The sequence below is a fragment of the Chiroxiphia lanceolata genome, chromosome 11 (genome assembly GCF_009829145.1).
Source record: "Chiroxiphia lanceolata isolate bChiLan1 chromosome 11, bChiLan1.pri, whole genome shotgun sequence".
NCBI lineage: Eukaryota > Metazoa > Chordata > Aves > Passeriformes > Pipridae > Chiroxiphia > Chiroxiphia lanceolata.
Window position 1 is genome coordinate 1732257 of NC_045647.1, and position 27980 is coordinate 1760236.

Here is a 27980-nt window from a genome sequence, read left to right on the forward strand (position 1 = left end):
GCCCAGGGAGGGCGTGGAGCCTCCCTCTCCGGAGACATTCCTCCTCCAAACACCAAAGGCCACATTTTCTCTCACGGACCACGTTTGCTTCTGGGTCTGAGTTCTTCAAAGGCTGAGGAGTTCATAGAATCACAGAATCCTGGAATGGTTTGGGTTGGAAGGGATGTTAAAGCCCATCCAGTCCGACCCCTGCCATGGGCAGGGACACCTTCCACTAGCCCAGGTTGCTCCAAGCCCCATCCAGCCTGGCCTTGGACACTTCCAGGGATGGGGCAGCCACAGCTTCTCTGGGCAACCTGTGCCAGGGCCTCCCCACCCTCACAGGGAAGGATTCCTTCCATAAATCCAATCCAAACCTCCTCTGTCAGTTTGAATCCATGCCTTGTCCTGTCACTACATGCTCTTGCTACTTGGTAGGTATCACTTCAGCCTGTAGAGCTGTAATGTGTGTTTGACCCAAAACCATATGTGATTTCAGCCACAGGAAAACACCTTGCAAGAGATTTTTATTTTTCGCTATTGACGAACTTTGCTCTCTTTCTCCTTTTCAAACCTTATTCTGCTCCATCCCTACCTTATTTTTAGCAATTATGGCAATTCAGTGTTCTTGAAAGACATTAAGATGAGATTTGAAGTCTTTTACTTGCTTTTTATTTGTATTATCTTGCTTGATTCTGCCAAAGTTTCAACTAACCATTGACTTTTTTGGACTGTTTTGGATGGAAAGGACTCCAGCCTGCAGGGTGGGTTTGCAGAGGTTTTGTCTCTGCTCTTGGTTCAGCTGCACAATGAACAGCCCTGGAAGAAAATGAGAGCAGAAGATATTCCAGGACTCTGAGGATCAAACTGTCTCATCCTGCTCGTGGTTGGTCTTCACGATGAGGGAGAGGATCACAAAAGCTTCCTGTCTTTAGTGAGATCCATGCCAGCCCTGGGAGATGAAAAGCACCCCTGACAAATGCTGGGCAACACCTCAGCTCGCAGAGAAGGGCTGGAAATTCTCTCATTGCCATCATATTTTAATAGCAGTGAAATCAGAAGCGTGGTGCACTCGGTGTGAGGAAAGAGAATAATTAAAGCCTGTGTGGAAGAGATGAGCTGCCTGAGCACAGACATGATCAATAAATGATCAGCAGAAGTTCTCCAAAGTCCTCAGGATCACAAACTGGAAGTTGGATGTTGTTCAGAAGCAAACTGTAATTATTTCATCCCATCTCCACAGAGAATAAGGAATATAAACCCTCCTGATGGGAGCACACAAATGATGCACAAAAGAATTCTGGGAAAACGAGCCATGAGAACAACAGAGCTGTCCCAGCTCACTGGGAATCAGCTGATTTTCCAGAATTCCATCATTACACAGCCAGAATCCCATGGTTTTATTAAGGAGAAGTGATCCTGGCAGACTGCTTCCAGTTCTGGAGGTCTGTAGAATTGGGATTCCTACCTTTTGCTGCCATTTCAGTAAATCGTGCTGGACATTTGGAAGGAGAAAATAAGTGGGATTTGATTTTCATTTTCAGAGAGATTCTTTCATTAACACGTGGGGCAAAGATCCCCCTGTCAGCATAAAAGGAATATTTATATTTTCTGCCCCCGAAGCAGCGAGGGCTGGGTTTATAATTGAGTTTGCATCCATTTGTTTTCCTGCACTCTGATGCTTTTCAAAAGCACGTCATGGGGCAAAAGGGACTAATGATGGATAATTGGAATCCATCCCTGTGAGGCCTCCCAGCACTGCCATTTTACACACAGTAAAATTTCATAGAGCAAACACAGCTGAGTGGAGTTCCTTTGAGTACTAACACAAAGCAAGCAATAAAACCCCTCCTTCACTCTGGTCCTGCTTCTTTTTGCTGCCTGTATGCGCAAAAAATATATTGAATATTTCAAATTAATATCCCACAGGATGAGTCAAGATTTCTCTCAGCATAGTGAAGGAGGATCCAGAGGATCCATTGTGTTGAGTCCTGAAGCTCCCACAGAAAGTAAATATTTACATGACAGAGCAGCAAAATCTTCAACAACTACATGGGGAAAAATGTAGAAAAACAAGGGAATTACCAGCTCCCTGAAGTAGCAGATAGTGACAGCTCTGGATAGAGGCATTTCCATCCCTGACCTGTTGGTTCACACAGTGGGCTCACCTGGGTACAAACTGCTTCTCAGTGACCTGCACTGAAAACTCCTGTAAAAAAAATAAATAAAAAACTAACCCAAATCTGCATTAACAGCATTTGATTTCACTCAGAAAGAAAAGCAGATTCCTCTTGTTCCCCCTCCAGTGCTATTTCTCCCCTCCATGGTGATGTTTCTGCTACAAAACTGGCTGTGTCATCCTTGGTAAAACACATTTTTGGGCGTGAAAAATTGAAATCCCAGAGTGGTTTGGGTTGGAAGGGACCTCAAAGCTCACCTCATTCCACCCCCTGCCATGAGCAGGGACACCTTGCACTACCCCGAGTTGTTCCAAGCTCCATCCAACCCAGCCTTGGACACTTCCTCTCTTCTACTTAAAGATATCTACGTGGTTTAAACCTGCCCTTCTTTTAAATACTTCTGAATAATATCATCACTCCAAGCTGGAGCAGGTGACACAGGGATGTCTCCAGGTGGGTTTGGAATGTCTCCGGAGCAGGAGACTCCACACCCTCCCCAGGCAGCTGTTCCAGGGCTTTGCCACCTCCATGGAGAAAAGTTCCTCTTCGTGTTGAGGTGGAACTTGTTGTGCTTTAGTTCATGGCCATTGCTCCTCATCCTGTCCCTGGGCACCACTGAAAAGAGTCCGGAGCCATCCTCTTGGCATCCTTCAGAGATATTTCTATGGATCGGTGAGATCCCCTTTCAGGTGAGATATTTGTGTGGATTTTTGAGATATTTCTATGGATTGGTGAGATCCCCTTTCAGGTGAGATATTCGTGTGGATTTTTGAGATACTTATGTGAGTTGATGAGATATTTGCATGGACTGATGAGCTCCCCCCTCAGATGAGATATTTGTATCGATATTCGAGATCAGTGTATGGATTGACGAGATCCGCTCTGAGATTAGATATTTGTGTGGATATTTGAGATATTTCTGTGGATGGGTGAGATCCCCATTCAGTTTTCTCTGGACTAAACATACCCTAAGCAGCCTCTCGTCCTCAGGGATGCTCCATGTCCCGCAGTGAGGGGACAGGAGGGGCCATGGCGGGCCCCCCCCCCCCCCCTCAGTCCCGCCCCCTCAGGGCGCGGCGCGGCCCCTTTAAGGCGCGGGCGGTCACGTGACGGTGGACGACACGTGATCCCGGCGCCAACATGGCGGCGCCCAGCGGGGTCGCGCGCGCGGTGTTCCTGCTGCTGGGAATGTGGATGGGAACGGGAATAGCGGGCGCTGCCGAGGCCGGGAGCTGCGGGTGCGGCGCCGGCCGGGCCGCCGGGGACGGGCGGGAGCTGGCGGCGCGGCGCTACTCGGCGGCGGCGGCTGCGGGCAGCGGGTGGAGCGGCGGGCACGGGCCGGTGAGTGGGGGTTCCGCCGGGGGTCGGGAGGGTCTCGGCAGGCGGGCAGGGTGGTCCCTGCGGTCTCAGGCGGGGTCGCGGCGCCCTGAGAGGTCGGTCCTGTGGGCAGAGTGCTCGGGGATAACGGAGCAGCCAGAGAACTGCTGTGGAGAAACAGCCGGTTCACGGCTCGCACAAGAAACTGAGCTTGGGGCAGGTGCTTGTGCTGGTCCCAGCTCGCTTTTCCCTCCCGGAGAGCTCCGGCGGCTCCCGCACTCCTGGGGTGCCGCTGAGGACGGGGGCTCCGGGCAGCGGTGCCTGTGCCCTGCCCGGGGTCCCACTGCTCGTCCCTGGGCTAAACTGGGCTGTGACAGGGCCAGTCCGGCCGTTCCTCTCGTCCCTCTGTTTTGGCAGGGTCGGGGAACACCGGGAACAGCAGTTCCAGTGCTGCTCTGCCCGGGGCTATGTGTTCCTTTCAGGTTCTCCTCAAGTGAAAGTCTCTTTAATTGCTTATTCCTTCTCTTGCTGCTTTTCTGTGAGACCCACCCAGAGCTGAATGTGGCCCTTGCTGAGGGCAGTGTGTGAAGGTGCTGAGGCAGCGCCTGGTGTAAGGACACTGAGACCAAATGCCTCACTGGATGTCATTAGAAGTTAAATTATAAAAAATTAGATTGCTGTTTCATTTTATGAAGGATGCCAGTAACCTTTGGCATACAAAATTCTATCCCAGCAGATTTGGGTCTTTTTCTGGCGTGGGATGGCTTGGAAACAGTGAGAATGTGAGGGGCTGCTTCTGTGATTGCCTCTTTGTAACACTGGGAAACTGCATCAGCTTGGAAAAGCCTGTGTCACACAGGCAGTGTGGGAACTCGCCAAGGGAAGGAGGCACAGTGGTAACTGTGACCTGGTTATTGTAGGCTGCACTTCAGAAATTGGGGAGTTTTTAAAGAGTATGAGTTAAATAACCCTGACTGTGCTTGGGGTCCGTGTCACTGGTACACATTTTGTGTACTGAGCAGTTCACTGGAGTGTGTAGGATGAAAAAATTATTTGATTTCATGCAGCTGGCAACTGCAGCAGTAGGCAATTAAAGCTAATTGCTGCTGGTTTAAGTTATGCTCAGAACATAACTTGATGATGTTCAGCTGGAAAGCCTCTTTCCTGGCAGGGAGGTGAGGGGAGAATTGTGCTCTGCCTCACCCACAAGTGGGATTAGTTATTCCCACTGGGTTTTAGAATTGGGAGCCAGCAAGAGTTAATTTTTTTGCACATGGGTTTAGACCTGAGCTCTGAACCTGAGGGTTGCTTCAGGGAGTTTTGGCTGCAGTGGGTTGAAGAGAGGTTGGAAGGAAGGAAGTGGTGCAACTTTGCACCATGTTGTCATTTGCTGAGTCCTAAAAAATATAAGCAAATTTACCCTAAAGCCCCATTATGGATTCAGATCTTTAAGGGCTCAGATTCTTCTTAGGGGAGAAAGTTCTGAGGGTGCAGCAGGAGGAGAGATCTGTAGTGAAGAAGAAACAATGAAATTGGGTGTGTAAGGTCATGTCAAATCCTGCAGCTGTCCTGAAGAACAGGGAGAGTTACTGGGTAGGATGTAATGAGCTTATTTACTGCTCTTATTTCAGTAAATGAGCTTTATTTACTGCTCCTTTGTGCACTGGCAGGGGTGTAACTGCAGGAACAACAACAGACTGCAACATAAAACCCAGTAAATGTGTCTCCTCGTGGGAGCACTGGCACTGCCCAGACTTTGTGTACAAAGAGCTGCAAATGGGGGGTTGTTCTCAACTCAAATTCCACGTGCTCCTTGCCCCAAACAGGGGCTGGTCAAGGAGCTGTTTTGTTGTGCTGTTTGTCAGTGAAACTCTGCTCAGGACAAAAACACCTTGCAGAGAGGAGGAGGAGGAGGAGGGGCAGCAAGACCAGCTGAGGCTTCTCAGTCTTTGATTTCACGCCCTCTTGGGGGGTGTTTGCCCTGCAGATGGTGGCCATTCCAGGAGGGGTGTTCACCATGGGCACCCAGGAGCCTGCAATCCCGCAGGATGGGGAGGGCCCTGCCAGGAGAGTCCACCTCAAGAGCTTCTACATGGATCAGTACGAGGTCAGCAACGAGCAGTTCGAGAGGTTTGTGAACTCCACTGGCCACGTCACTGAGGTGAGGCACGGGGGGCTCCGGGCTCCTGCCATCATCTGCTTTGTGCTCAGAAAGTCCTCATTAAAAAAAAAAATCAAGGTTTTCCTTTGAAGGATGTCACTATAATGCTTGGGATTTGTGTACTCAAACCTTCCTGGTGTAAGCATTGGAGATGAGGACTTGCCTTGCTGCCCTGGTGAAAGGGCATCAGGTGATTGTTGTTATCTTTTATAAGTGTCTTTACTCCTGAATTCATGCCTTTCCTGCAGCCTGGCTGATGCCAACTGGTCTCTGCAGGTTTTTTTGGGCTGGTTTGATTGGGGTTTTTTTTGACCTCTGAGTCCTAAGGCTGTTTGTACCAGTACAACTGGGTTAGATTTTCCTCATTTTAGAGGGACAGGGAGGAGGGATTTAACAAACTGTGATGGCCAAGGACTCTGCAGGGTGGTTCAGTGCAGCTGAGAGCAGAGAGCCCTGTGCCTGAGGAGGAGAGAACAGCAAGTGTAATGACAGTTTTGTGCATGTTTCTGGGAACAATGGGCTAGGAATATGTTAAGGTTCTTCCCAGAAAGAAGCCACCTGTGCCTGGAGCTCTGATCCCTCCTGACAGTGACTGTTCCTACGCAACTTGGAGCAAACCCTGACAGCCTTTTTAGGCAAATAAAGCCTCCTAATGATCAGGTCTCAGAGGAGGCACTTTGTGACTTCACTTGATAAACTGGTTCTCATTTGGAAGGCAGGATCCTTCTGGTTGGATGAAGGGCTTCTTTTGTTTCTATTTCTGTTTCTTAGCTCGATTATTATGAAAAAGGGTTGCTTAACTCTTTGGAACAGGGTTTGCTTTTTGCAGACTGGGATGAGCAGGTGTGGGGTGGTGTTTAAATGTGGAATCACAGAATATCCTGAGCTGGAAGGACCCACAAAGATCATCAAAGTCCAACTCCTGGCCCTGCACAGACACCCCAACAATCCCACCCTGTCCCTGAGAGTGTTGTCCAAGCACTCCTTGAGCTCTGGCAGGTAGAACTGAGGAGATAAAAGATTATAGTCATGTGTTAAAATTTCTTGTAATTTGGGTGATAAAATTTGGGTGATCCTTCTTTCAAACTGTGCTTCTTGAAGAGTTCTGGGTGTGCAGAATTAGCTCATGAGGATCATTCTCATTCTTTAAATACCTCAACTAAGATGAAGAAATTGAGAAGGGCAAATCTGTTCAATTCTGGTAACGTGTTTTACTTGCCAGGTGTATCAATTCACTCAGAGTTTTTTGGAATCACGTACTGTGATTCATTTAAATTATTGGTGGTTTTCATTCTTTTGGCTTTATATGATGCTGGGTATAATGACTGAGTTACTTTTAACTCTTCTATTGCTGTAGCAGCACTTTAAAACATTGATGAAGCAGCAATAACTGACAAGGCTTGTCTTTTATTGGGATTCCCAACGGAAAAATAAGAGAAATGAAATATGAATTGAATGTTAGATTACTGACTGTAGCATTTGAAAGCAGGTGGGACAATTGGAACTGCATTTTTAATTAACAAAAGGAAATACATGTGCAGAAGCTCTGTGAGCTGCCATCTGCCCAGTGGCTGTTGAACAACAACATCCAGGGATAGAATCCCTTCTCTTCTGTTCCAAAAGAGCTTCCTTTAAAGAGAACTCAAAATCACTATTAGAATGTCCTTGTTCTTGATAAACAGAGCTGTAAATGTGAGTGGGGTTTTAAGAATAACCTTCCTTTGATGACATAATGGCTGAATCCTTTGTTCTTTCCACAGGCAGAGAAATTTGGAGACTCCTTTGTGTTTGAGGGAATGCTGAGTGAAGCAGTGAAGGCTGACATCCACCAAGCAGTGAGTAACACAGCAGGGGAGACTTCCTGAGCCATCCCTGGGCTGGGTGTGTTAGGAATTACCCAGTGATGTCTGAATTAGGTGGTGTCCCCAAAGCCAGGGACAGAAAGGGGATTATGGAGGGTGTTTGGCCTGGAATCACAGACTGAAGTGGGGAGGAGTTACAGTGTAATCTCTGTCCTTTATTTTTTTAACAAACAATTAAATACCTACTTTTGATTAGCAGAAGCTGGTATGAACCCCTTCTTGTCTCTCTCTGCCCTCCAGGTGAGAGGTTTAGGGCTGTGCTCAGCGGGGCAGATCCCAGGCTGGTGCTCTGTGTGTGATGTGATGCCTCAGGAGTGGCTGTGCAGGCAAGAACAGGAATCCCTCTGGCTCCAGGGCATGTCACTGGCACACTGAGCCAGTGCCCTCTGAGCCCAAACCAAGTGGGTAAATCCCAGATCCCACAGATTTGGGAAAATGAGGATGCTCTGTGTCTCTGGTCTGATGACCACTCTTGCACAAGTGCTTTTTCTATGTTAACTACAGGCTAATATTCCAAAGAAATGCCATTCCTGTGCCAGGCCTGAGTCTGTAAGACTCCTTATGTTGTGCATAGCTGTAGTTTATGGTGTTCCCTCCATCCCTGTAGCAGATCCCATGAGCATTCCCTGCTTTTTCAGCTCCCCTCATCCCACTGGGGCAGCCCCCTGGTCCTGATGGGGCAGTGCTGCTTTCACTGCAGCTGACCCACTTTTCCTGTTGAATGGAAGTGAATATTGGTTTTAAATAAAAGAAAGTCCCAGAGTAAATCTTCCCTGCCCTCCCTTTCCTCGCTTTCTGTTGTGAATGTGCTGCTGAGCCTTTCTCAGCCTTCATTTACCTCCTCCTGAACACCTTTACAGCTCCTGGTAATTAAGCAGGTTATGTCTTGTCACCTCCTGAGTGAACTGATGTGCTTTGAGCACAAGTTTGGATAAAATGACCTCCTGAGGTCCCTTCCCACCGGAATTATCCTCAACTCTGTTGGAAACAGTTTGGTTTTGGCCTTCAAGGGGCAGACTGAGAGATGGGAGGTTTTAGGGAGCCCTGTGTGAGTGTGAGCTGTGAGAGACTGGTAGAAATGTGGGGTTTGGGTTCCTCCTGCAAGGAAAGGGAGAGATTACAAGTGCAATTTGTTATCTTTTAATTCAGGACTAACTTTGTGTACTGCAGAGATAAGAAGAGTAAACTGGAGTTCCCAATCCTGGAGTAACTGATGTTGAAGGTAGAATAAATTCAGATTGGCTCCTCCCATCTTCACATCATCTCCTACACTGATGGAGAAATTCTTTTTCCTGTGTTGTTGTGTGCTGCAGAAATCCCTAAATTAGGCTCTCTTGTCTTAAAACAAACAAACACACCTCAGGAATGTTTGTGTAAGCTCAGCCTTGGCTATTTGTGTAAACACAGAGTGTTGGGAGCCACTTTCCTGGGTGTGTCAGCCAAATTTCCAAGTGTTGGCTGCAGTGCTCACAGGACAAGGGTTGTGCCAGAGGGCTGGAATGGAGCCCAAACGGGTCTTTATTGCTGCTGCTTTGGGAAGGTTTTCTGTAGTAGTTAGAACTGAACTGCCTAAATCACAACTAGCACCATGAAAAGGAGAAATAAGATCTAAATGTTGGTGTGCAGCAACAGCGACACTGAAAATCCTCCACCAGCCTGAAGGGAGGAAGGTTTGTGTTCCTGCTCTGCCTCAGTGGGCTCAGAAGTGTTCTGGTGAGGATTTTCTCCAGCTGGAGCACAGGGATGCAAACTGCAAATGTGAATACAAGGGAAGAGCAAAGGGAATGTGAGTTTTGGAAGCAGAGTTTCATGAGCAGTGAAAGAGTTAGGCGAAGGTGGAAGTGAAGATACTGAACTAAATAATTTATAAAGCTCCTATAAATAATGAGCCACATGTGTCTGTTGGGGTTTTGCTCTGTTTGGCCCCTTTGTCTCCTGCAGTTCTTAAACCAGACAAATTTATCACAGAGCCCCGAGACAGCTGAATTACAGAGGTGGGGCTGGGAAAGCTGGGCAGGAGCAGCCCAGCTCAGCACGTAGGAGGATTGTTGGAGCTGTGGGTGTGCCTTTCCTGGAGCTGAGGTGGGCTCCCAGATAGCCTCTGACAGGAATGTGGGCTGGCCTAAGCCTCCTCTGGAAGGGAAGCAGTAAAACGGGGTGTAGCAGCCAATGATGGAATTGTTGTGGATTTCTGGGAACTCAACTCTTAGTTTTGGCCCCATTTTTTTGTGGTGGTAACGTGGCAGAGAGGGAGAATTCAGCACTGCAGCAGATGAGGGTGTTACTGATGGAGCTGGCAGGGGCTGGTTTAAATAAAAAGGGGTTTGTGGGGTGAAGGTCCTTCGAAGCCAAAATGTTTTGTGTGGGTTTAACAAGTTTTGAGAGCTTCACAGCTTAAATCCTTCACATTCAGCCTGGAGAAGGGAAGGCTCCAGGGGCTCTGAGAGCCTCTTCCAATGCCTAAAGGGGCTCCAGGAGAGCTGGAGAGGGACTTGGGACAAGGGATGGAGGGACAGGACAAGGGAGAAATGGCCTTAAAACTGAAGGAGGGGAGGTTTAGATTAGATTTTAGGAAAAAATTGTTTCCTACAAGGGCAGTGGCTCTGAAATGCAAGGGAATTGTTCACTGGCAGCTCAAGCAAACACTGTTAAGGAGTTCTGATCAGTCTGGAACCATGGGATGGTATTTCATCCCTGTTTACATGGAAATCTGTGCACTGTCCTTGAGCTGTGCAGTATTTATAGCAGTGCCTGGAACTCTGAGGACAGTCCCACTCTGAAAACAAACTGGAACATTCTGCATTTCAGCTGAGAAATTCTAATTACTGGTGAAACAAGTGCTGTTTGCAGGTAGGGCAGTGCCAGTGTGGGCAGGGGGAGCCATTCCTTGCAGCTCCCCCTGCTTCAGATGTTCCCTACAGGGAGCTGGGAGGATGGAGCTGTGGAATTGTTAATCTCTGTTTTCTTACTCCCACTGTTGGGAATAAAGCTCAGCTCTAAAGCAGGGCAGGGCTTGTGCCTCAGGCTGGGGATAAATAAATCCGTGCTCACCTCATTGTCTGAAAGCTCCTGTTCCCTCGGGTTTGGAAGGAATGAGCAGCTGGAGGGCAGGTTTGGATGTTGGCTGAAAAGCAGACTTCCAGCAGTGTCTGCCTTCACCAGGAATATCAGTTCCTCAAAAGGAGCTGCTTGGGAGTCCAAAAATTGCACTTAATGAATCTTGCTGGATTTTAGCATCGCATATTTTTGGTTATTTTTCTTGGAGGATGGACAGAGCTGTGAAGTTTTACAGGGTCTGAACTGAGGTTCAATGACCTCTCCCTATGCAAAGGAAAAGGTCTCTTCATAAAAGTGAAGTACTACTTTCCAATTAAGTCTGAAATTTTTCCTCTAGCTGATGACTTAAAATATATTTATTTTTTAGTTTGTAAAGCTGCTGCCTCTCCTTGTGTGCAGTTTCAAACTACTTTAAAATTCTGGGATTTAAGGCAATTAATACCAAATTCAATATGAAACAAAACCCCTTGTTGCTTTTGTTTCTGAGGGGATGAGGGAGCCCAGTAACCTTAGAAAATAAGAGTGAGAACAGATTCTTCTGTAATTAGAGCTTTGGGGGAGCTGGGACTTTTAATTGATAGAATAAATAGCATGGGAATTGCAGCAGCTGGGAAAATGAGGTATTCCCTGAATCCCAGGCTGGTTGGGGTTGGGAGGGACCTCTGGAGATCATCCAGTCCAGCCCTAGTGCAGGTGGGAGTCACCTCCTGGAAAAATACTCTGCTGTCTAATTGAGGCCCATTTGGGGGGGTGGAGTGACTGATTCCATGCAGGAATTCCCAGTCCTGCTTGGGTTTATGTCCATGATTACAGAGGTTTGTTCTCTGCAGAGTCTCTGGGAGTACAAATGGGAACTGGAGCTGCATCCTGGTGCAACTGGGACAGCTTGGGGAGGTGCTGGGAAGGATCTACTGCTCCCAGAGCTCGGAGCTGGCCCTGCCAGGCCACTCACACTGCAGGGCTGGCTCAGCTGGGCCAGCCTAACACAGCCTGTGCTGCAGGGATGAGCTGCTCCATGGGACAGGGCATGTTCCTGCCTTCACAGGGTGCTGGGGAAGGAGGAGCAGAGCTGCAGCCTGGGGAGGGGGACCAGGAGCATGTGTCTGCCCCAGGGGCTTTCCTTGAAAACCCAGTGGGACCATTCCATGGCTCTGGCTCGTGTCCAGCTGCCCCTCGTGGTGTGAATTGTCCAGACATGCCTGGGAGGCTGGGTCAGAGCAGGGGCTGTGCCCTGGCTCTGCCCTCCCTGACCCGAGTAGGGACCACAGCCACCAAAATCCTGCTGGGAACCTTCCAGCTGCCCAGCAGAGCTGCTGCTCCCTGCTCTCTGGGGCTGCTGAATCCCCAGCCCAGAGCTGGGCTGAGCTGTCCATCCCACAGCCCTGCTCTGCAGGCAGGGGTGGGTCACCTGGGCCACAGGGAAAGAGGTGCCAGAGGGATCTGTAGAGGGTGCAGAGACATCTCTGCTCTGAATGTTGGTGAGGGAAGAAGTTTTGAGGTTGTTGGGAAGGCCCATTAATGCTACTTAGAAAATAGGTGTAAAATTACTTGTCCAGAGCAGCTGGACTTCCATCCCTGGAAGTGTCCAAGGCCAGGTTGGACAGGGCTTGGAGCAACCTGGGCTAGTGGAAGGTGTCCCTGCCCATGGCAGGGGCTTGAACAAGATGACCCTTAAGGTCCCTTCCAACCCAGGCCACTTTGGGATTCTACTCGTGACCGCCTGCTGTAGTTTCTGAGGGGACAGTGACAGTGGCTCACCCACTGCACAATATTTTTATTTCTTAAACTCCCTGCCCAAGTAAAAATGTTCTATTTTCTGTCAGCTTCTTTCTTCAGTACTTCATTAATCAGCTGCTCAGGGTTTAGAGGAGGAAAAACTGACAGAGATTTATGTGCCTTACATGGATAAAATAAAACCTCATCCAAAAGTTATGTTCTTTACTGAATAACTAATTTTTTCTCACATCCTACCAATGACAGCAAGATGCTTCTGGAATTTAAAGATGTGCAGGGCTTAACAGCATCTGAGTCAAAGAGATGTGGTAAGTTCTGAACTGAAGGGTGTGTTTCTTTGAGAACCCACTGCTTAATAAATGAGTCTGAAAGTCTCTTCCAGCCTTGGGCTGCTTTTCACTCAAAATCTCTTTTTCAGACAGTTTATTCTGAAATTGCTGAAGTTCTTACTCTGCAGTAACTTTTGCTTCTTCCAGCTGTTTATCTTGACCCAGTGTGAGGCCTTATTACATCCAAATAGCATTAAAATGCTGAAGCACAAAAAAAATGATGTTTGGTTCTACATGCCTGGACAACAGCAGGAATTTGTCATCGTCTCGTGGGCCTGACTTGAGGTTAAAATGTACAGCTTTGTTATTTCAAGGGACTTGCTGCATGTTAGAAATGCTGGAGTTGGAGCCAAGATGGAGCTACTTGGTTGAGTTTATTTTTGGTAGTTTTTCTAATACGTGAATCTGATTTGAATTGGAGATTTGGAGCTCAAGTGGGGGTTGTTTTTCTCAAACGTGGCCAGTGCCATGTTAGTACAAGACTAATACTTGTTTTTATGGTTATTGGTGGGGGTTTGGGTGTTTTTTTTAAGGATATTCTCCCCTGCAGTACCACTAACAGGGTAATACTGATGATGACACTCCCTTTGTCACGTTCCCCCTTTTCGTTTCTTTTCTGCACATATTTAGGAAGGAATTTTCCTCAAGACAATTGTAAAGCAGTTTAAAAAATCTTGAAATCACAAGTTAATGGAGCAATTAAAGTTAGGCTATCCCAGCCTACTTGGAAAAGAAAATGGAATACTTAGAACTTAGGATTTTATGCAGGTTGCTGGTGGGAGGAGAGGCTTCAACTCTGCAAATTGCAGAGCTCGTGGGTCGGAATTATCTGCAGACCTTCCCTATGTTACCCCTGGGCTCTCTTTTCACAGTCTGTGATAAGCAGAACAGTGAGTTCTGAAAGTTTAATCCTGGGGCAGGGAGGTGGTTAATCCACATTTTCCCCTGGATCAGACCAGACGAAGCCTTTTTGTGCCTCTGCACTGGGCTTTGCTCCTGGAAACACGTCCCTGGGTAGGAGCAGTTGTGTCAGGACTGCAGGGACAGGTGCCAGGCTGTAAGAGATAACCCAAATGAAGGGAATTGCCCTCGAATTGGGGATCTCTGCTGCTGTTTTGCCAGGAGGAATCTGCTGCCAGGGCACAGAACGTGTTTTGGAGGGAAGCAGGAGAATGCGGAGTGTTATGGAAGTAACTAAGCTCATTAGTGGCAAGGGAGGGCTTTGCTGTATTAACTGTGATGTTGTAATATCTCTGCCTAATTACCTCCTCTACTAATTAGATTTAGAGCAATTAAAAGCTTTAAAGACTTGTGAGAAGTTTTGTGAAAGGACTGGTTTCAGGTACCCGACTTCTGGAAGGAGCAGCTCGGTGGGTGTTCACTGGGGCCAGGGGCTGACTTGTAGAAGTTTCCAATTAATTTCTGGAGGTTATCCCTGTCCTGGTCCTGGCTGTGTAACTCCTGGAGGCTGTGGGTGTTCTGCAGAGCCTGGCAGCCATTTGGAGCTCAGTTCAGCAGCCCCAGGAGCTGTGCACACACAGTGCTCTCATGTGGAGACGCGACGTTTTCCTCGGTTTAAAATAAACCACTCTGATTGAAAGCATCTGCTTTTGCTTTTGCATCACAAAAATGTTTTCCAAAATTCGAGTCTTCTCGAGTGTAAATCTTTGCAGTCTCCTGCAGAGATGTTTTTATCCAAAAGCCAGCAGTTTAATTTGCAAAAATATGTTGTGCTTAGAAACTATCGGGATGAAATCTAACTCGTGATCTTTCAGATTTTATCTTTAGCAAATGTTCTGCTGCTCTTTTACTTTCCTTAAGGAGCTTTAAAATGCTAATTTTGGATTTCTGTCCTATCTTGAGTGTAGTTTAAAGGTCAAACCTCAAAATAGGCAAGGAATTGGTTAAATCAGACTGTTTTTAAACGTGTTGGCTGTAATGTCAGTTTAGCAGCCAGGTTTAGTGCTGGGAGAGTGGAGCAGAGCAGCTGAATGAAGGTCCCAATTTTGGGGTTTGAATGCTCAGTAACAGAGCTGTAGTTCATAGTAAGAGACCAAATATTTCTCATGCTCTTTGCAAAGGGTAGGGACTCCGCTCATGGTGGGAACGAGCCAGAACTGTAGCTGATGTTGTTAATTTAAATGCTTGCCATGTTGGGGAAGTCAGAAAGGGTCTTTAAAAACTGGCATTACTTTGGTTGTTTGCCTGGAGGGTCCCACTGAGCACATGGACAGACCATCTGGGTCATCAGCAAGCTGAGAGCATCTTTATTTCTGTGGTACTTAACACTGATGTCTCCTCTTCACTCCTTCAGAAGGAGTGATTTACAGGGAGTTTTTCCATACCCAGATGTGCTGCAGGCACAATCCTGTGTGCTGAGGGGAGAGGAGGGAAGCTGTGGAGGAGCTGTTACAGCACAGGCTGATCAGATGCTTTAAAACCAGAATAGTCTGTGTTTGTGCATTGGCAGCACCCCTATTGCTTGGGCACTTCTGTTTATTCTCCCACTGAAACATTCAAATGAGGCATTTGATGTTTAGTTCAGACCAGAGTTTTCCTAACAATTTCTGTGTGTCATAGACATTTTTCTCTCTCACACATGTCAAGTGCCCTTCACTGTTGAAGGATGCAGGTTCTTCCCCTTGGAAGTTGCTGTTAAAATTGCTTGACCCGACTGACTCTGGGTCTCCTGGGTGAGTCCTCAGCTTGCAGTGACTTTTTGGACTTTTCCGTGAAGGATTTGAGGAGTTCAAGGATAACACTCCTGGCAGAACTCCAACCCGTGTGAGTGACACGTGACAAAGTTGGTTTAGCAGTACAATGAGGAGAAATTAATATTTTAGTGCTCCCTTGGCCATGTCTGAGCAGGGGAAGCTGAGGGGCAGCAGAGAGGGCAGAAGGTGCTAGAGGCTGTTGTAGAGCCAGTGTTAGAGGAACACCTGGATCTCAAGTCTAGGACTAAGCTGCTGGGTTGTTTAATTCCTGAAGCATCCCAGGCTTATTTCCTTTGATTTTTATTCCTTATAGACTTTATCTTTGCAATAGGAGTATTTTGGAAGTGAGCACTTCTGCTGCTGGAATAAACCCACCGTTGATGGGCAGCATAAGTGTTCTTTTTTTGCCTCAGTGAAAGGCCCCATTATTAAGATAAGTATTTCTAAGTGAATGGGGAGCAGAACAGTTAAGCACTTCTCTGCTTTGAAGTAAGCTTAATAGAAGAAATCCTTAAGGAATGTCTTCCAGGAAAGACTCCTTGCTGTTGAAGAACCATATTTGGGACTTCTGGTTAGAGAGAAGTACTGCATTGTTACAGAGTGATGAAAACAGAAAAGAGGCTTCATGCTTCACTTCCCTTGTGTGGTTCTTCTGTCTCCACCCTCTGGAAGCTGAGAGCAAATAATTTCAAATCAGCTTTACTGGGTTAATGACCTGGAAAGCAAATGTGTCCCAAGCTGCGAGTTCTGACCCTGGTTAAAGGGCATCGTCAGGGGGTTGGTTCAGCTGTGCCAAAGCACTGAGTTTAGGGAGCAAATAACTGGGATGAAAATGCTCTTCAAGCCAGAGTTGTCATATTTTTTACTGATCTCTGTGGAATGTGTCAGACTCAAGTGAGCCAGGAGGTCTGAATCACACAGTCCAGACTGGTTTGGGTTGGAAGAGACCTCAAAGCCCATCCAGTGCCACCCTCTGCCACGGGCAGGGACACCTTCCACTAGCCCAGGTTGCTCCAAGCCCCGTCCAGCCTGGCCTTGGACACTTCCAGGGATCCAGGGGCAGCCACCGTCTCTCCCCATGGCTGGTTTGACACTGTGTTGCTGTTGTGAGAGATCTGAGCCAAATGTTCCAGCTGAGCTGTCCCAACCACCCCCAGGGGTTCTGGGTGTGTTTTCAGGGGTCAAGAATCGAGAATTTGAGAGGACTCTGGTCCACCACAGGTGATGTGCTGAGGGCTGTGCCTCCAGAGAGAGCAAATGTGCCTTGTCTCAGACCTGCAGGTGAGGAAATTCAGGAGGGAAGGAGAGGCAGGCAGAGGGCAGTGATTTGGGGAAGCACAGTCAGCATTTGATCTCCTTCTTGCTTGGTTTTGGGTGATTTCTTTGTGCTGTTCCATACCTTGGGCTATTCCTTGGCCAGCAGTGATTTAAATTGCATCAAATGATCACCTTGGTCCCTCAGAGATGATGTGAGTGTTGGAGGAAGGTGTTGTAACGAGATGATCTTTAAGGTTCCTTCCAAACCAAACCCTTGTGTGATTTGGAACTCACAGGTCACTTGGCTGCAGGCAGAGCCAGGAGCTGTCACTGAAAGCTCTGAGCCCTTCCTGCTTCTCCATAATATCCTTTAGCTGGGAATTTAAATCTCCTTCCCTATCCATTCTTGTCCCTTTTCAGGTTGCAGCTGCTCCCTGGTGGTTGCCTGTGAAAGGAGCCAACTGGAAGCATCCTGAGGGTCCTGACTCCAGTATCTCCAGCAGGTAAGCCCAGAACAGCCATTCAGTGCTTGCAGAGACACCTGGAACTCCCACCAGGAATGGGGGTGCAAGAGAGGGGTTTTATTTAGTTATCAGTTTGCTGCTGCTTCTGGGATTCTTTTCCCATTTTCTAGGCAATATTCCAGGGTCATTTGGGCAGTGATGTAGTAGGATTTCAAGAAGCTCTATAAGGAGTTTGCACCCAAGAGAAAATTTGTGTATCAGCAGTGAAAGAGCAGATCCTTAGAGGTCAGAAACTTCAGTTCAGATGTGGTGTTGGAGAGGAAGAATAACTACTGGCTGCATGCACACTCCAGGAGTCCATGTGGGTGTCCTCTTCCATGTGGGATTTGGAGCCTCTTTGTGGCAGCAAAAGACTGAAGAGTTTTGTGCCTTTTACTGTACTCTGACTTAATGGGCTAATTATTGTGGAAAATCAATTGTGACTTTATCCAGACCCTCTAAATGCTTTAGAATACTGTACTTTTCCTTAGCAGTTAGTGCTCTTACAGTCAGTGCCACGCTTTGCCTGCATGAACCCTGGGACTTGCTGCTCTGTGTCTCTGGGCATCACTTTCCATTCTGAACTGGAATGAATTTTAGGCCTAGAAAATGAAATTACTGTCTTCATTTGGGACCTCTGACATTGCAACTGCTCCTCTCACTAGGCAGGTGTCAATGAAGCTGGAACTTCATCAACTAGTTAAAGTTTCTAACAGCAGTTTTGAAATGAAATCAGACTCCCTAGCCTAGATCTGGCGTGTTTCTGAGTCCTCTAAGGACAGGGCTGTGTTAGTGCACCATCATCTGATGGCTGAACTGCTCGGTAACGAGTCCAGTGTCTGATCTCCAAGGGCAGGGAAAGAATTATCTGAGGCAAAAATAGAGATAATAGCTGGAGGCATTGTTAGGGGGAGCCAGGAATTGAGGTCAGAGCCAGCAGACAGGAGCTGGAAACCTGCCATGGAAATCTAGTCTTGGGCAAGTGTGGTGCAATCCTGGCCTGGCACAGCCCCTGGTGAACTTGGCATGTGGAAGTGGCCTCATGGATTAACAGGGATACTCTGGCTTCTTAAATGGGGCAGGGAAGAGAAGTTAACAGCAAGTCCTCTGTCTCCTGGACCAGTACCCTCAGTTCTGGAAGTGTCTTGGGCTATTGGAGGATTGGACGGGGAGGGTCCTTCTGCAAAAATATCTAGGCATTTCTCCTGTCTTTTTCTGGAAAAAGAGACCAGGATTTTAAGGTCAGTCCTGGAACCAAACCCCAGGAAAGGTGGGAGCTTTTGTGTAAACTGTGGACTACTTGAAGCACCCAAAGAAAATCACTTCTGGGATAAATTTCTGCAGTTTCTTTCTTGGACTGGGTGCTGCAAAAGCTAATGCTGCTAAGAGTGGGGACTATTCCTCATGTCACATCTCCCTCAAAACCCAGCAAGGAAAGAACCTCCAGCAGAGAGAGACAGAGGAGTGAAGAGCAACCACCACTGCATTGCAGTGCATATTTTCTGGTTGAGAATCTTGGCTCCTGGTTCAGCTGCTCCTTGCCAGGCTGGTTTAACAGGAGTGGGCTGCAGGCTTTGGGTGCCTTCCTTTGGGTCTCTGAGCACCCCCACTCCACAGGCACAGGGTGTGGATGGTTCTCTGCTGGCTCCTGAGATGGGACCATGAGAAGACACAAACCACAGATGTCTTCAACTGCAGAGCCTGATGAGACAAACAGAAGTTCGTTATTTTCTCTTCCTCGTTTTCCTCTGTCTTGCTGCCTCCCCTTAAATAGTTCCTTCCCTGTCAAACTCCTCTGGTGCTTCGTCCAGCTGTCCCTGAGCTGTGCCCTTGTCACCCCTGTGTGCCCACCGTGAGTGTCACAGCGTGAGTGTCACACCGTGCTCTGCTGTGCAGCTCTGACTGCCCAGCTCTCCTGAGGAGCCTGTCCTGTTCCTTTTGTCTCCCAGGATGGATCACCCAGTTCTCCACGTGTCCTGGAATGATGCTGTGGCTTTCTGCAGGTGGGCAGGGAAGCGGTTACCGACGGAGGCGGAGTGGGAGTACAGCTGCCGAGGGGGCCTGGAGAACAGGTACCTGTGACAGGGTGTCCCTGAGCCGGGTCTGGAACTGGGATTTACTGCAGCAGGAAGAGTTCTGTGGGGTTTTATTACCCTCACTGTCTCCTTGTGCAGTGGTGCACAGCTGTGAGAAACATCCCAGTCCCGAGTATGGACTGGGTGGAGGAGGGACTGAGAGCAGCCCTGGGGAAAAGGAATTTGTGGATTTGTGGGTAAGAAGCTCAATAGGACTCAGCAAAGTGCAGTCACAGCCCAAAACCCCCCATGTGCTGGTCCCACAGCGAGGGCAGCAGGAGAGGGGGGATTCTGCTCCTCTGTTCAGGTGAGACTCCCCTGCAGTGCTGCCTCCAGCTCTGGGTCCCAGCACAGGGAGTCCAGAGAAGGCCCCGGAGATGCTCTCAGGGCTGGAGCCCCTCTGCTCTGGAGCCAGGCTGGGAGAGTTAGGAGGGTTCACCTGGAGAAAAGAAGGCTCCAGGGAGAGCTGAGAGCCCCTTCCAGGGCCTAAAGGGGCTCCAGGAGAACTGGAGAGGGACTGGGGACAAGGGATGGAGGGACAGGACACAGGGAATGGCTTCCCACTGCCAGAGGGCAGGGGTGGATGGGATATTGGGAAGGAATCCTTCCCTGTGAGAGTAGGGAGGCCCTGGCACAGTTGTCCAGAGAAGCTGTGGCTGCCCCTGGATCCCTGGAAGTGTCCAAGGCCAGGTTGGAGCAACCTGGGCCAGTGGAAGGTGTCCCTGCCCATGGCAGGGGGTGGAGCTGGATGGGCTTTAAGGTCCCTTCCAACCCAAACCATTCTGGGATTCTGTGTAACACTGAGTTGTAGTTCAGAGTGTCTGACAGCTGTTCTGTCCTTCCCAGGCTGTTCCCATGGGGTAACAAGCTGCAGCCCAAAGGTCAGCACTACACCAACATCTGGCAGGGGGAGTTCCCAACCAACAACACTGCAGAGGATGGGTACAAGGGGACTGCACCTGTAAGTGTCTCACAGACAGTTCAGCACATGCAAATGAACTCAATCTTCCCCAGATGAAGCTCTGTGGTCCACAGCACCGTGGCTGTTCCATCCCTGCACTCTTTCACTTCAGACTTCAAGTTACTCTGTATTTCACTGCAGGCTCGAGCATTACCAAGGGACACTTTCACAGGCTAATTGAAAAGTAAAGTTCACTTTCATTTTAACTTCTAGTTCCTCTCAAACTGACCTCTTTTACTCCTTTCCACTCAGTTTGTAGGCAGAAGCTGAAATACTTTCTGCCTGAACTTTTGGCATTACAGTTTTGTGAACTCAAAAATCGCGCAATAGTTTGAAAGAAATTAAACTTCCCTTTTTGGGAAAGGTTTAGGCTGTCTGGTGTAACAAACAGAGTAGAATTTTAAAGGCAATCAAGAATGTGAATGAATTATTTAATGGCAGTTAAATAAGTCCAAAAGTTTCATCAGCATAGAAGTCTGCTGATGAAGAGGATGAGTTGGCAGCCACCCTGCTTTTCCTTGGTGGGAAGGGGAGTCTGGAAGCTGGAAGTGGGGTCAGTGATGCCATCCCTGGGTCTGTGTGCTGGTCAAACAGTGCTTCCCTGGAGAGAGTCAGTCTGCAGAACCCCCAGGGGATACCGTGTGTCCCAGAGGAACAGCAGTGCTGAGGACACAGAGGGTGTCCCAGAGGAACAGTGGTGCTGGGGACACAGAGGGTGGGAACAGTTCCTTATTCCCTTCTGTGTTATTTAAATGGAATATGTACAAGTGTTTATAGTCCTGCACTACTGGTTTGGTGCCTGCTTTTGAGGCAGGAGCCCCTCAAAATGCAGCTTCAGCAGCCAGGTGGGAGGATTAAAACCCTTATTCCATGTGGAGTGGTTCCAGAACTGCCCCTGTGCTCCCTGTCCTGTGCAGGTCACTGCCTTCCCTCCCAATGGATTTGGGCTGTACAACATGGTGGGCAATGCCTGGGAGTGGACATCTGACTGGTGGGCTGTCCAGCACCCCTCACAGGAACTCCACAACCCTGTAAGTGTTTCACTGGCATCCTGGGAAGTGCAGAATTCCCTTGGGGGACTCTCGTTTGCAAACCTGTTCTTTGCTCCTCTGCTGTGGCTGGGCTGGGCTGGGCTGTGCTCTGGGGAATTGGGAAGTGTCACCACAGCTCATCAGCCTTGGATTTACAGTGCTCTAGTGCAATGGTTTTGTTTGTTTGGGGAATTCTTTGTTGTTTGCCCACATCTGATCAGCTGTTGGAATGTCCAAACTGGCATTGCATTCCATAAATCAAGAATTTATGGAACTACTTCTTTTAAAAAGGGAAGGGTTTTAGTTCACTCATATTGCTACCAGCTGTACTACTTCCACCCCCTCCAGGTAGAGAACAAAACTTGAGTTATCTTCGTGGCTGAGGTTTGTAGGGAGAAGCTGCTTCCCAGGCTCTGAGTGGAGAATCTTTGGTTTCCTCTGTGGGAGGCACAGAGAGGGCCCTGCAGGCTGAGCTTTGGTTTAAATTTGATTTAAACCAGGAAGGACTAGTCTTCAACTGCTGCTGGTCATCAGTCCTAGTGGCTGAAGAGCCTCCTTTTCCTTTGGGACCGTGTGTGCAGAATTCCATCCGTTCCTTGTGACCAATCCCCCCCGAACCCCGAATCTCTCCAGTACTGGAAAGCAGCTTTGAAGATTTTGGGTGTTAAACTAAATATGTTAAAGAACTTTGCCTAAGCTCTGACCCTCTGGAAGAACTCTGAGTCTTTTCAGTGGAGAGAACACATCCTATATTTAGGTTCCACTGCCTTGTGCTCTGCAGAGACTGAAGGGATGGGCTCTGATAGATCTGGTGCTAATCAGTTCGGATGTCTCAGAAGATTCTGCAGCCTGGCTATTTTGGGACACCTTTTCACAGCAGGAGATTCAGTTTTCTTACCCATTTAGTCAGAAAACCCTTTGGAATTCACTTTGAAGTGCTCTGCCTCAGAGACTCGATTTTGACAATTACTTTGCATCTGAAAAAAAACCCTGAAAGCATCATTGTTAACACCTAGTTTTTAAATACTTTCTGAAGTGTCTGCACAGTGCTTATGCTGAATTTAAAAACCTGAGCAAACTCAGAGATGATTAAGTTTAACAGAGCCAAATTCACACAAGACTTGTTGCCCAATTTCACCTCAATCCAGCACCAAAGCACTGCTGCATTGACATTATAAACACTAAAGTGTCTCACTTAAATAAACACCTCTAATTATGCAATCAGACTAGAATGTGGCCCTTAGAACATTATGCTACAGAATAAACTTGCTAATATATATATATATATATATATTTAAATCTGGGATCCAAGTCCAGGCAGCTCCAACTCTTTACATAGGACAGGAAATGTCCCTCCCCTTCAATACCAACTGGTGACTTCTCCATGAAACAATATTGTTTGATAGAAGAGTTTTACTTGTTTTAATCAAATGTGACCTAAATTGCTGTGCTGTGCTGAGTTTGTGTGGGGAAGCACAACCAAAGCAGTTTCCTTCACCTATAAGTGAGATAACGTGTTTGAGCAAATATTAACCTTGCAAATACTGATGGTGTTGAGTGGTTTTCTGCTCTGCAGAGAACTATGCCAGTTTTATGATAAACTCTTTACTTTCACTGATTTTAAAGGGTTGTTTATCAAGAGGATAATGTTTTGTAATAGAATAGATTAATGGAGGGCACTACATGAGATTTCTGTAGGTGGTGAAGTGTTTCAGTGCTTTAATCCTCCTTCGGAGGCCGAGGGGGTCAACTGAACTTGGGTTTTGTTACCAAATAACCTTTGATGCTCAATTTTTGCCTGGTAGAAGATATTTGTAACTATTAAAAAGAGCTTATGCACTTACCATGGCCTTTGGCTCGTGGGCTGCTTCAGTCCAGGTTATCCCTTTGTAATTGCTGAAACATGAGAGACTTGGGGCTGGACAACAAACCTTCTAACCCTAAATAAACGTGTTCCTCTTAGTTTGTCACAGTGTCTTTGGAGCCAATAGCCCAGATTGCTGCTCAGGCTGTGCACTGCAGTGTCTGAGGGGAAATCCTGCTCCACAGCCCCATTGTTCTGCTTTGTCTGCTTCTGGGGTCACTTTTTTTTTTTTTTTAGGTCAGTTTTCTCCTGGCTTCCCTTAAAATGAGATTAGCAGGCTGGGAGATGATTGTGCTTGTTAATGGCTTATCTCAGAGTGAGGACTGTGCACCCACATGCAAGAGCTGTAAGGACACTTTCCAGAGGGGTTGGAACAGGAGTAGGGCTGTCCCGAGGAGGAGCACCCGGGCTGGGGACTGAGCGGATGCTGCCCCGGGGTGTGGGTTTCCTTCAGGATTTGTAGAGTATTAAATGTGGTAACAGGCCAATTTATTTTTCACATATGTAAATTTTGGCAACAAACATGAAGCTGCTGCAGTCTGTGTGGTGAACTTTCATATGAAGTTATCAAACTGAGCGGGTGCAGGCAGCAGCTTCTGGAGTACCAGCACCATCCTTCAGGGTTTTCTGTCAGTCCCTGTGGCTTTTATTCAGTGTTACAAATGCTCCTCTTGTGTAGATTCTTCTAGAAATTCACCTCTGCTAATGCAGCCCTGGGAGGGAGACAACTGTACCCCTGAGACAGGGTAGGAACCAGGCTGGTCCAAAGTGGTCACTGAGGGAAGCTGGGGGTGATTTCCTTCCAGTGAAATCCCCTCTTTAGGACCCTCCTTGTTGTCAGGGGTTTTACAGCACAAGGCACTCATGGGCAGCAACTCCAGCATTCAGTATTTGCAGCAGTGGAGGGAGCACAGTTCTGTCCCCTGCATGTCCTGCACAGCAGAATGGCTTCAAGCTTTCAGCTGAAATTTGTTAGCTTGGAATATATATCCTTATCCATGTCCCTATTCCCAAGCTGTTTACCCTGTGATGAGCGGCTGTTCTTCCTTGAGCACTGACCAGTGTCCTCCCTCCCTCCCCAGCAAGGGCCGTCCTCGGGCACGGACAGAGTGAAGAAGGGAGGATCCTACATGTGCCACAAGGTAACGTGGGGTTTGCACTGTGCCCTTCCCTCTGACAGAGATTCCTGGCAGCCTGGATGCTTGGGAAGGGGTTTCATGGAATATATGAGGAGCAACACCTGATCTTTCCAAGGACTTCTTTTTGGTTAGCCTGCAATGCAAACAATAAGTTGTTTTACCCAGTATGGTTTTTAGATGCAGAAGTTAAAACTGATGCAGCCTCTAGTACTGTTCTTGTTACAGAGCTTGAGTGATCCCTGTCAGAGCAGAAAGTATGGATGTGACTTTGTTTTTTTAGTTTTACAGTGACTCTTGATCCAGAAAGGACATGGAGCTCTGAGCAACCTGGGATAGTGGAGGGTGTCCCTGCCCATGGCAGAGGGTGGAACTGGATGGGCTTTAAGGGCCCTTCCAACCCAAACCATTCTATAATTCTATCATTCTCTGATGTCAGGTGCTTGCAGGAAGCTGGCTGGGAGATGAATGTTCCAGCTGAGTTGAGGGCACACTTGAAAATCCTTCAGAACACCCTGGATGTCACCCCAGAGCAAAGGCTGTTCATGACACAGAATCATGTTTTAAACTCTGTTCATGCAGTGCTTAAAAACCCTCATTGTAGATCTCCTGTTTCATTAAAGTGTCCTGCTCTTCTTCCTTTGCAAAGCCTGCAGCTGGCAAATCACCCTCATAATTAGATTAAATTTTCTACAGTGAGATCCCATTTTCTACACTGATTTCCTTCTTAGGTGAAATCAATGTCAGATGTTAATTAGCAGTTTTGATTAAATTAACACTGGAATAGGCTCTTTAGTGATGAATAACGTGACCCATTTTCCAGGTTTGTGAAGATTCTGCTCTGCCCTAGTCTTTTTTGTAGGTGATAAAACTAGGCTGTGTTTCAAGACAAAAACCCACTGAACACTATTAGTACAAGGGCTCTTTATTAGGTGCCTACAATCTATTCAGACTGATCTTTCTATGCTGTTGCTCTTCTCCCCTCTCAGAGCTGACAGAGGGCTAAAATTGCACCTTTTTACATTCCACTCCTGAGTCTGGTTCAGGGCCTGACCCCAAGCAGCTGCACCAGCCTGAATCCAAGTGGTGGCTTTTGGCAGAGGCTTCTGGGGGAGGACAGGGACAAAAACCTGAGCCAGATCTTCTGAAGTAACAGAAGAATGGGCCAGGATTTGGATGGGTTGTTCAAAGTGCTACCCCAGTGTTTAGTTAGTGCCATTACCAGTGTTCTGCCCTTCCTCCTGTGCCACAGTGGGCAGCTGCTGCTGGGCAGCCTCACTGCAGCTAGCAAACCACTCACACTGCTCATAATTAAATTATCCTGGGGATTATAAATATCCCTAGAGTGCCAGCCATAGGAATAATGGATAACAGGAGGCAAACTCCAGTTCTCTTTGTTGCATCTCATTCAGGGAAGTGTTTTTAGGGAGGTGCCAGTACCTGTCCATTCCCAGTCAGGTGTCAGTGCATGGGAGCACAGCTCAGGGTACTGAGCTGCCCTCTCCTTCTCTGAGGGGAAGCAGAATGGTGGTTGTAGCATTTGCCCAGACAGGATATATTATTAGATGACATTTTATTGGGCACTTTGCCATTCAAACTATTGTTTTGTCTCAGCTGGTCTGTAGGACTCCCTTATTTCCAAGGCAGCGATTTCCATCCCTGTCAGCTCATGGATCCGTCGCACAGTGATTGCAATGCTCTGCTGTATTAATCTAACTAATTAATCTATTAATCCAACAAACCCTTGCCTGAGGAAGCCCCAGCTGTGGTGTGAAGCTCACTCTCTCTTGCCCTGCAGTCCCACTGCTACAGGTACCGCTGTGCTGCTCGGAGCCAGAACACCCCCGACAGCTCCGCGTCCAACCTGGGCTTCCGCTGCGCCTCCGACACCCCACCAGAGCCACAGTGACCTCCGGGCTGTTCCATGGGCTCAGGAGCAGCTGGATTGCACCCAGGGAACCAGGGATGAGGGCGGTGTCACCTGCTGATGGCACAGAATAGAAAAATCTACTGCTTAAAGTTCCTACTGGGGCGGAAAAAATCCAACACTAAACGTTGCTTGGAGAAGCTTCATGTTCGTGGGGACCTGGCCTGGACTCAAATCCTGACCAAACTTAGCAGTTGGTTTTGGCAAGAGTGTTTTGGGTTCAACTGGAACAAAACTGTTTTCAAAGGCTACTTAATACAGGCTGGAAAAGACCTCCAAGACCACAGAGTCCAACCTGTGACCGATCCCCACCCTGTCACCCAGACCAGCTCCTTTAGCAAAGATCTTTCTTAATTAGTTTTATTTATGTAGAGTTTGAGTTTCTACACTTACATGCAATAAAAAACAAGGACTTTATAAAGTTCTAGGCAGCTTTAAAAGAAATTTGAGGCAGTTCAGAAATTCTAGGTAGCTTTAAAAGCCAACGAAGGAATCAAGAGTGAGGCCTGGGAGATGACACCTCTCCCCAGGGGCAGTTCCCACAGCCCTTTGTTACATTCCTGTGCAGTGAAAACTGGGTCAGAAAGGGGCTTTTCTGGGGAGATTTGCTGCTCTTTAGGAAGTGCCTTCTGCAGCTGGGGGGTGATAATCCTCAGGGCGATGATGATTAGAAATCTTGTACGTGTTTCAATAAAATGTAAAGCATTTGTTTATGCCAAGGACTCTTATTGATGGAAAAGCAGCAATTTCCTTTGAATGTCTTGGACACGGGAAGCTTCTTTTGGGGACCTGGGAATTGCAAAATTGACCTCATTAGAAACTGAAGCTCACGAATGATTCCACTTGAACAGAAGTCATGATAGTGAAAAGATGGCAGATGGAACTGTGAGCCCTAAGGCCTCACGGGGTAAATTCTGAAACTGTTTGTTGGGGGAAAGAAACAAAATGACAAAACCAAACAAAACACAACCCAAACAACCAGAACCCCAAACAAACAACCGAAACCAAAACAAAAAAACAACCCAGCCACTGAAAAGGAGAGGAATTTCTGCGAAGAATTTTAGCAAGGAATAAAGGAAATAGGAATAATTGAAAGCCACCTCATTTTGGGATCTGAATGTAACGGTGGATTAACAAAAACCTTTGTACTGATGTTGGTCCTTGCCAGCATTGTCTTTTCTGTAGTAAATTGAGTTTGGGTTTAACACAACCTGGGGTCAATGCAGATCCATCACTTCCCTGCTCCTTCTCCGCTTGTTTGATGTTGAAAGGAAGACCCAGGAGAGCCTCTGGGGAACCCTTCAAGCAGCACCAGCCTCCAGTGGGTGTCCAGGTAAGTCCAGCAAGCAGAAAAATCTATTCCAAAACACACCATGGCTTGGCACAATATTGGAATATGGATAATCATTACTGCACTCTGAGAGCAGGAAGGAGGATTAGAGGGAGCTCAGGGGCTTTTGAGCTGCTTGGATTCCTTGTGGAAGAGCACAGAGCTGTGAGGGGCAGACTGGGACTGTGCAGCTGAAGGAACCCAAAGGAAAAGCGAACAGAAATTCAGATACAACATAAGGTCTTGATTTTTTTCTGATTTCATGTTGGGGATTTTTGGGAGGATTTTGGTCCCCCCCCCAGGCAGCTGCAGTGCTAAGGCATGGCAAGGCATAATGGGAGAAGGCCAGGATGGTTTAGAACTCAGTAACAACGTATTATTTTGGTTTTGCAAGGCCTTTAGCGTGGCTGTTTTGAACAGTACAACACTGTTGTTGTTGTGTGCTGTGGAAGTTTGTTCTAACCAGATAACTGCTATCAGATCACTCCTAGCAGCTGCATCAGCTGAGGGGGTAGGATTGCAGGGACAGGGCTCAGCTGTGTTCTCTGCTGGAAGACTGGTGA

The 27980-nt window shown here is 47.6% G+C and overlaps 1 protein-coding gene and 1 long non-coding RNA gene across 2 annotated transcripts; one reads left to right on the top strand and one right to left on the bottom strand.

Annotated features, from left to right (window-relative positions):
- LOC116792526 lies at positions 1–19650 on the bottom strand. Its single transcript, XR_004359164.1, has 3 exons — positions 19521–19650; positions 17385–17390; positions 1–20 (listed from the first exon to the last, which is right to left on the bottom strand). It is a non-coding gene; the product is annotated as an uncharacterized LOC116792526 (long non-coding RNA).
- SUMF1 (sulfatase modifying factor 1) lies at positions 3276–27651 on the top strand. Its single transcript, XM_032699526.1, has 9 exons — positions 3276–3500; positions 5464–5637; positions 7398–7472; positions 17011–17093; positions 19043–19165; positions 20015–20129; positions 21047–21160; positions 24107–24166; positions 25959–27651. Exons 1-9 carry the CDS (start codon positions 3300–3302, stop codon positions 26067–26069), a joined length of 1056 nt encoding a protein of 351 aa, XP_032555417.1. The 5' UTR covers positions 3276–3299; the 3' UTR covers positions 26070–27651.
- The last annotated feature ends 329 nt before the right edge of the window (positions 27652–27980 follow it).

Coding starts and splice junctions, on each gene's coding strand:
- SUMF1 (XM_032699526.1), top strand. CDS start 3,300: ATGGCGGCGCCCAGCGGGGTCGCGCGCGCGGTGTTCCTGCTGCTGGGA. Junction 17,094..19,042: donor GACTCCAGTATCTCCAGCAG/GTAAGCCCAGAA, acceptor TTTGTCTCCCAG/GATGGATCACCCAGTTCTCC. Junction 21,161..24,106: donor CACAGGAACTCCACAACCCT/GTAAGTGTTTCA, acceptor CTCCCTCCCCAG/CAAGGGCCGTCCTCGGGCAC.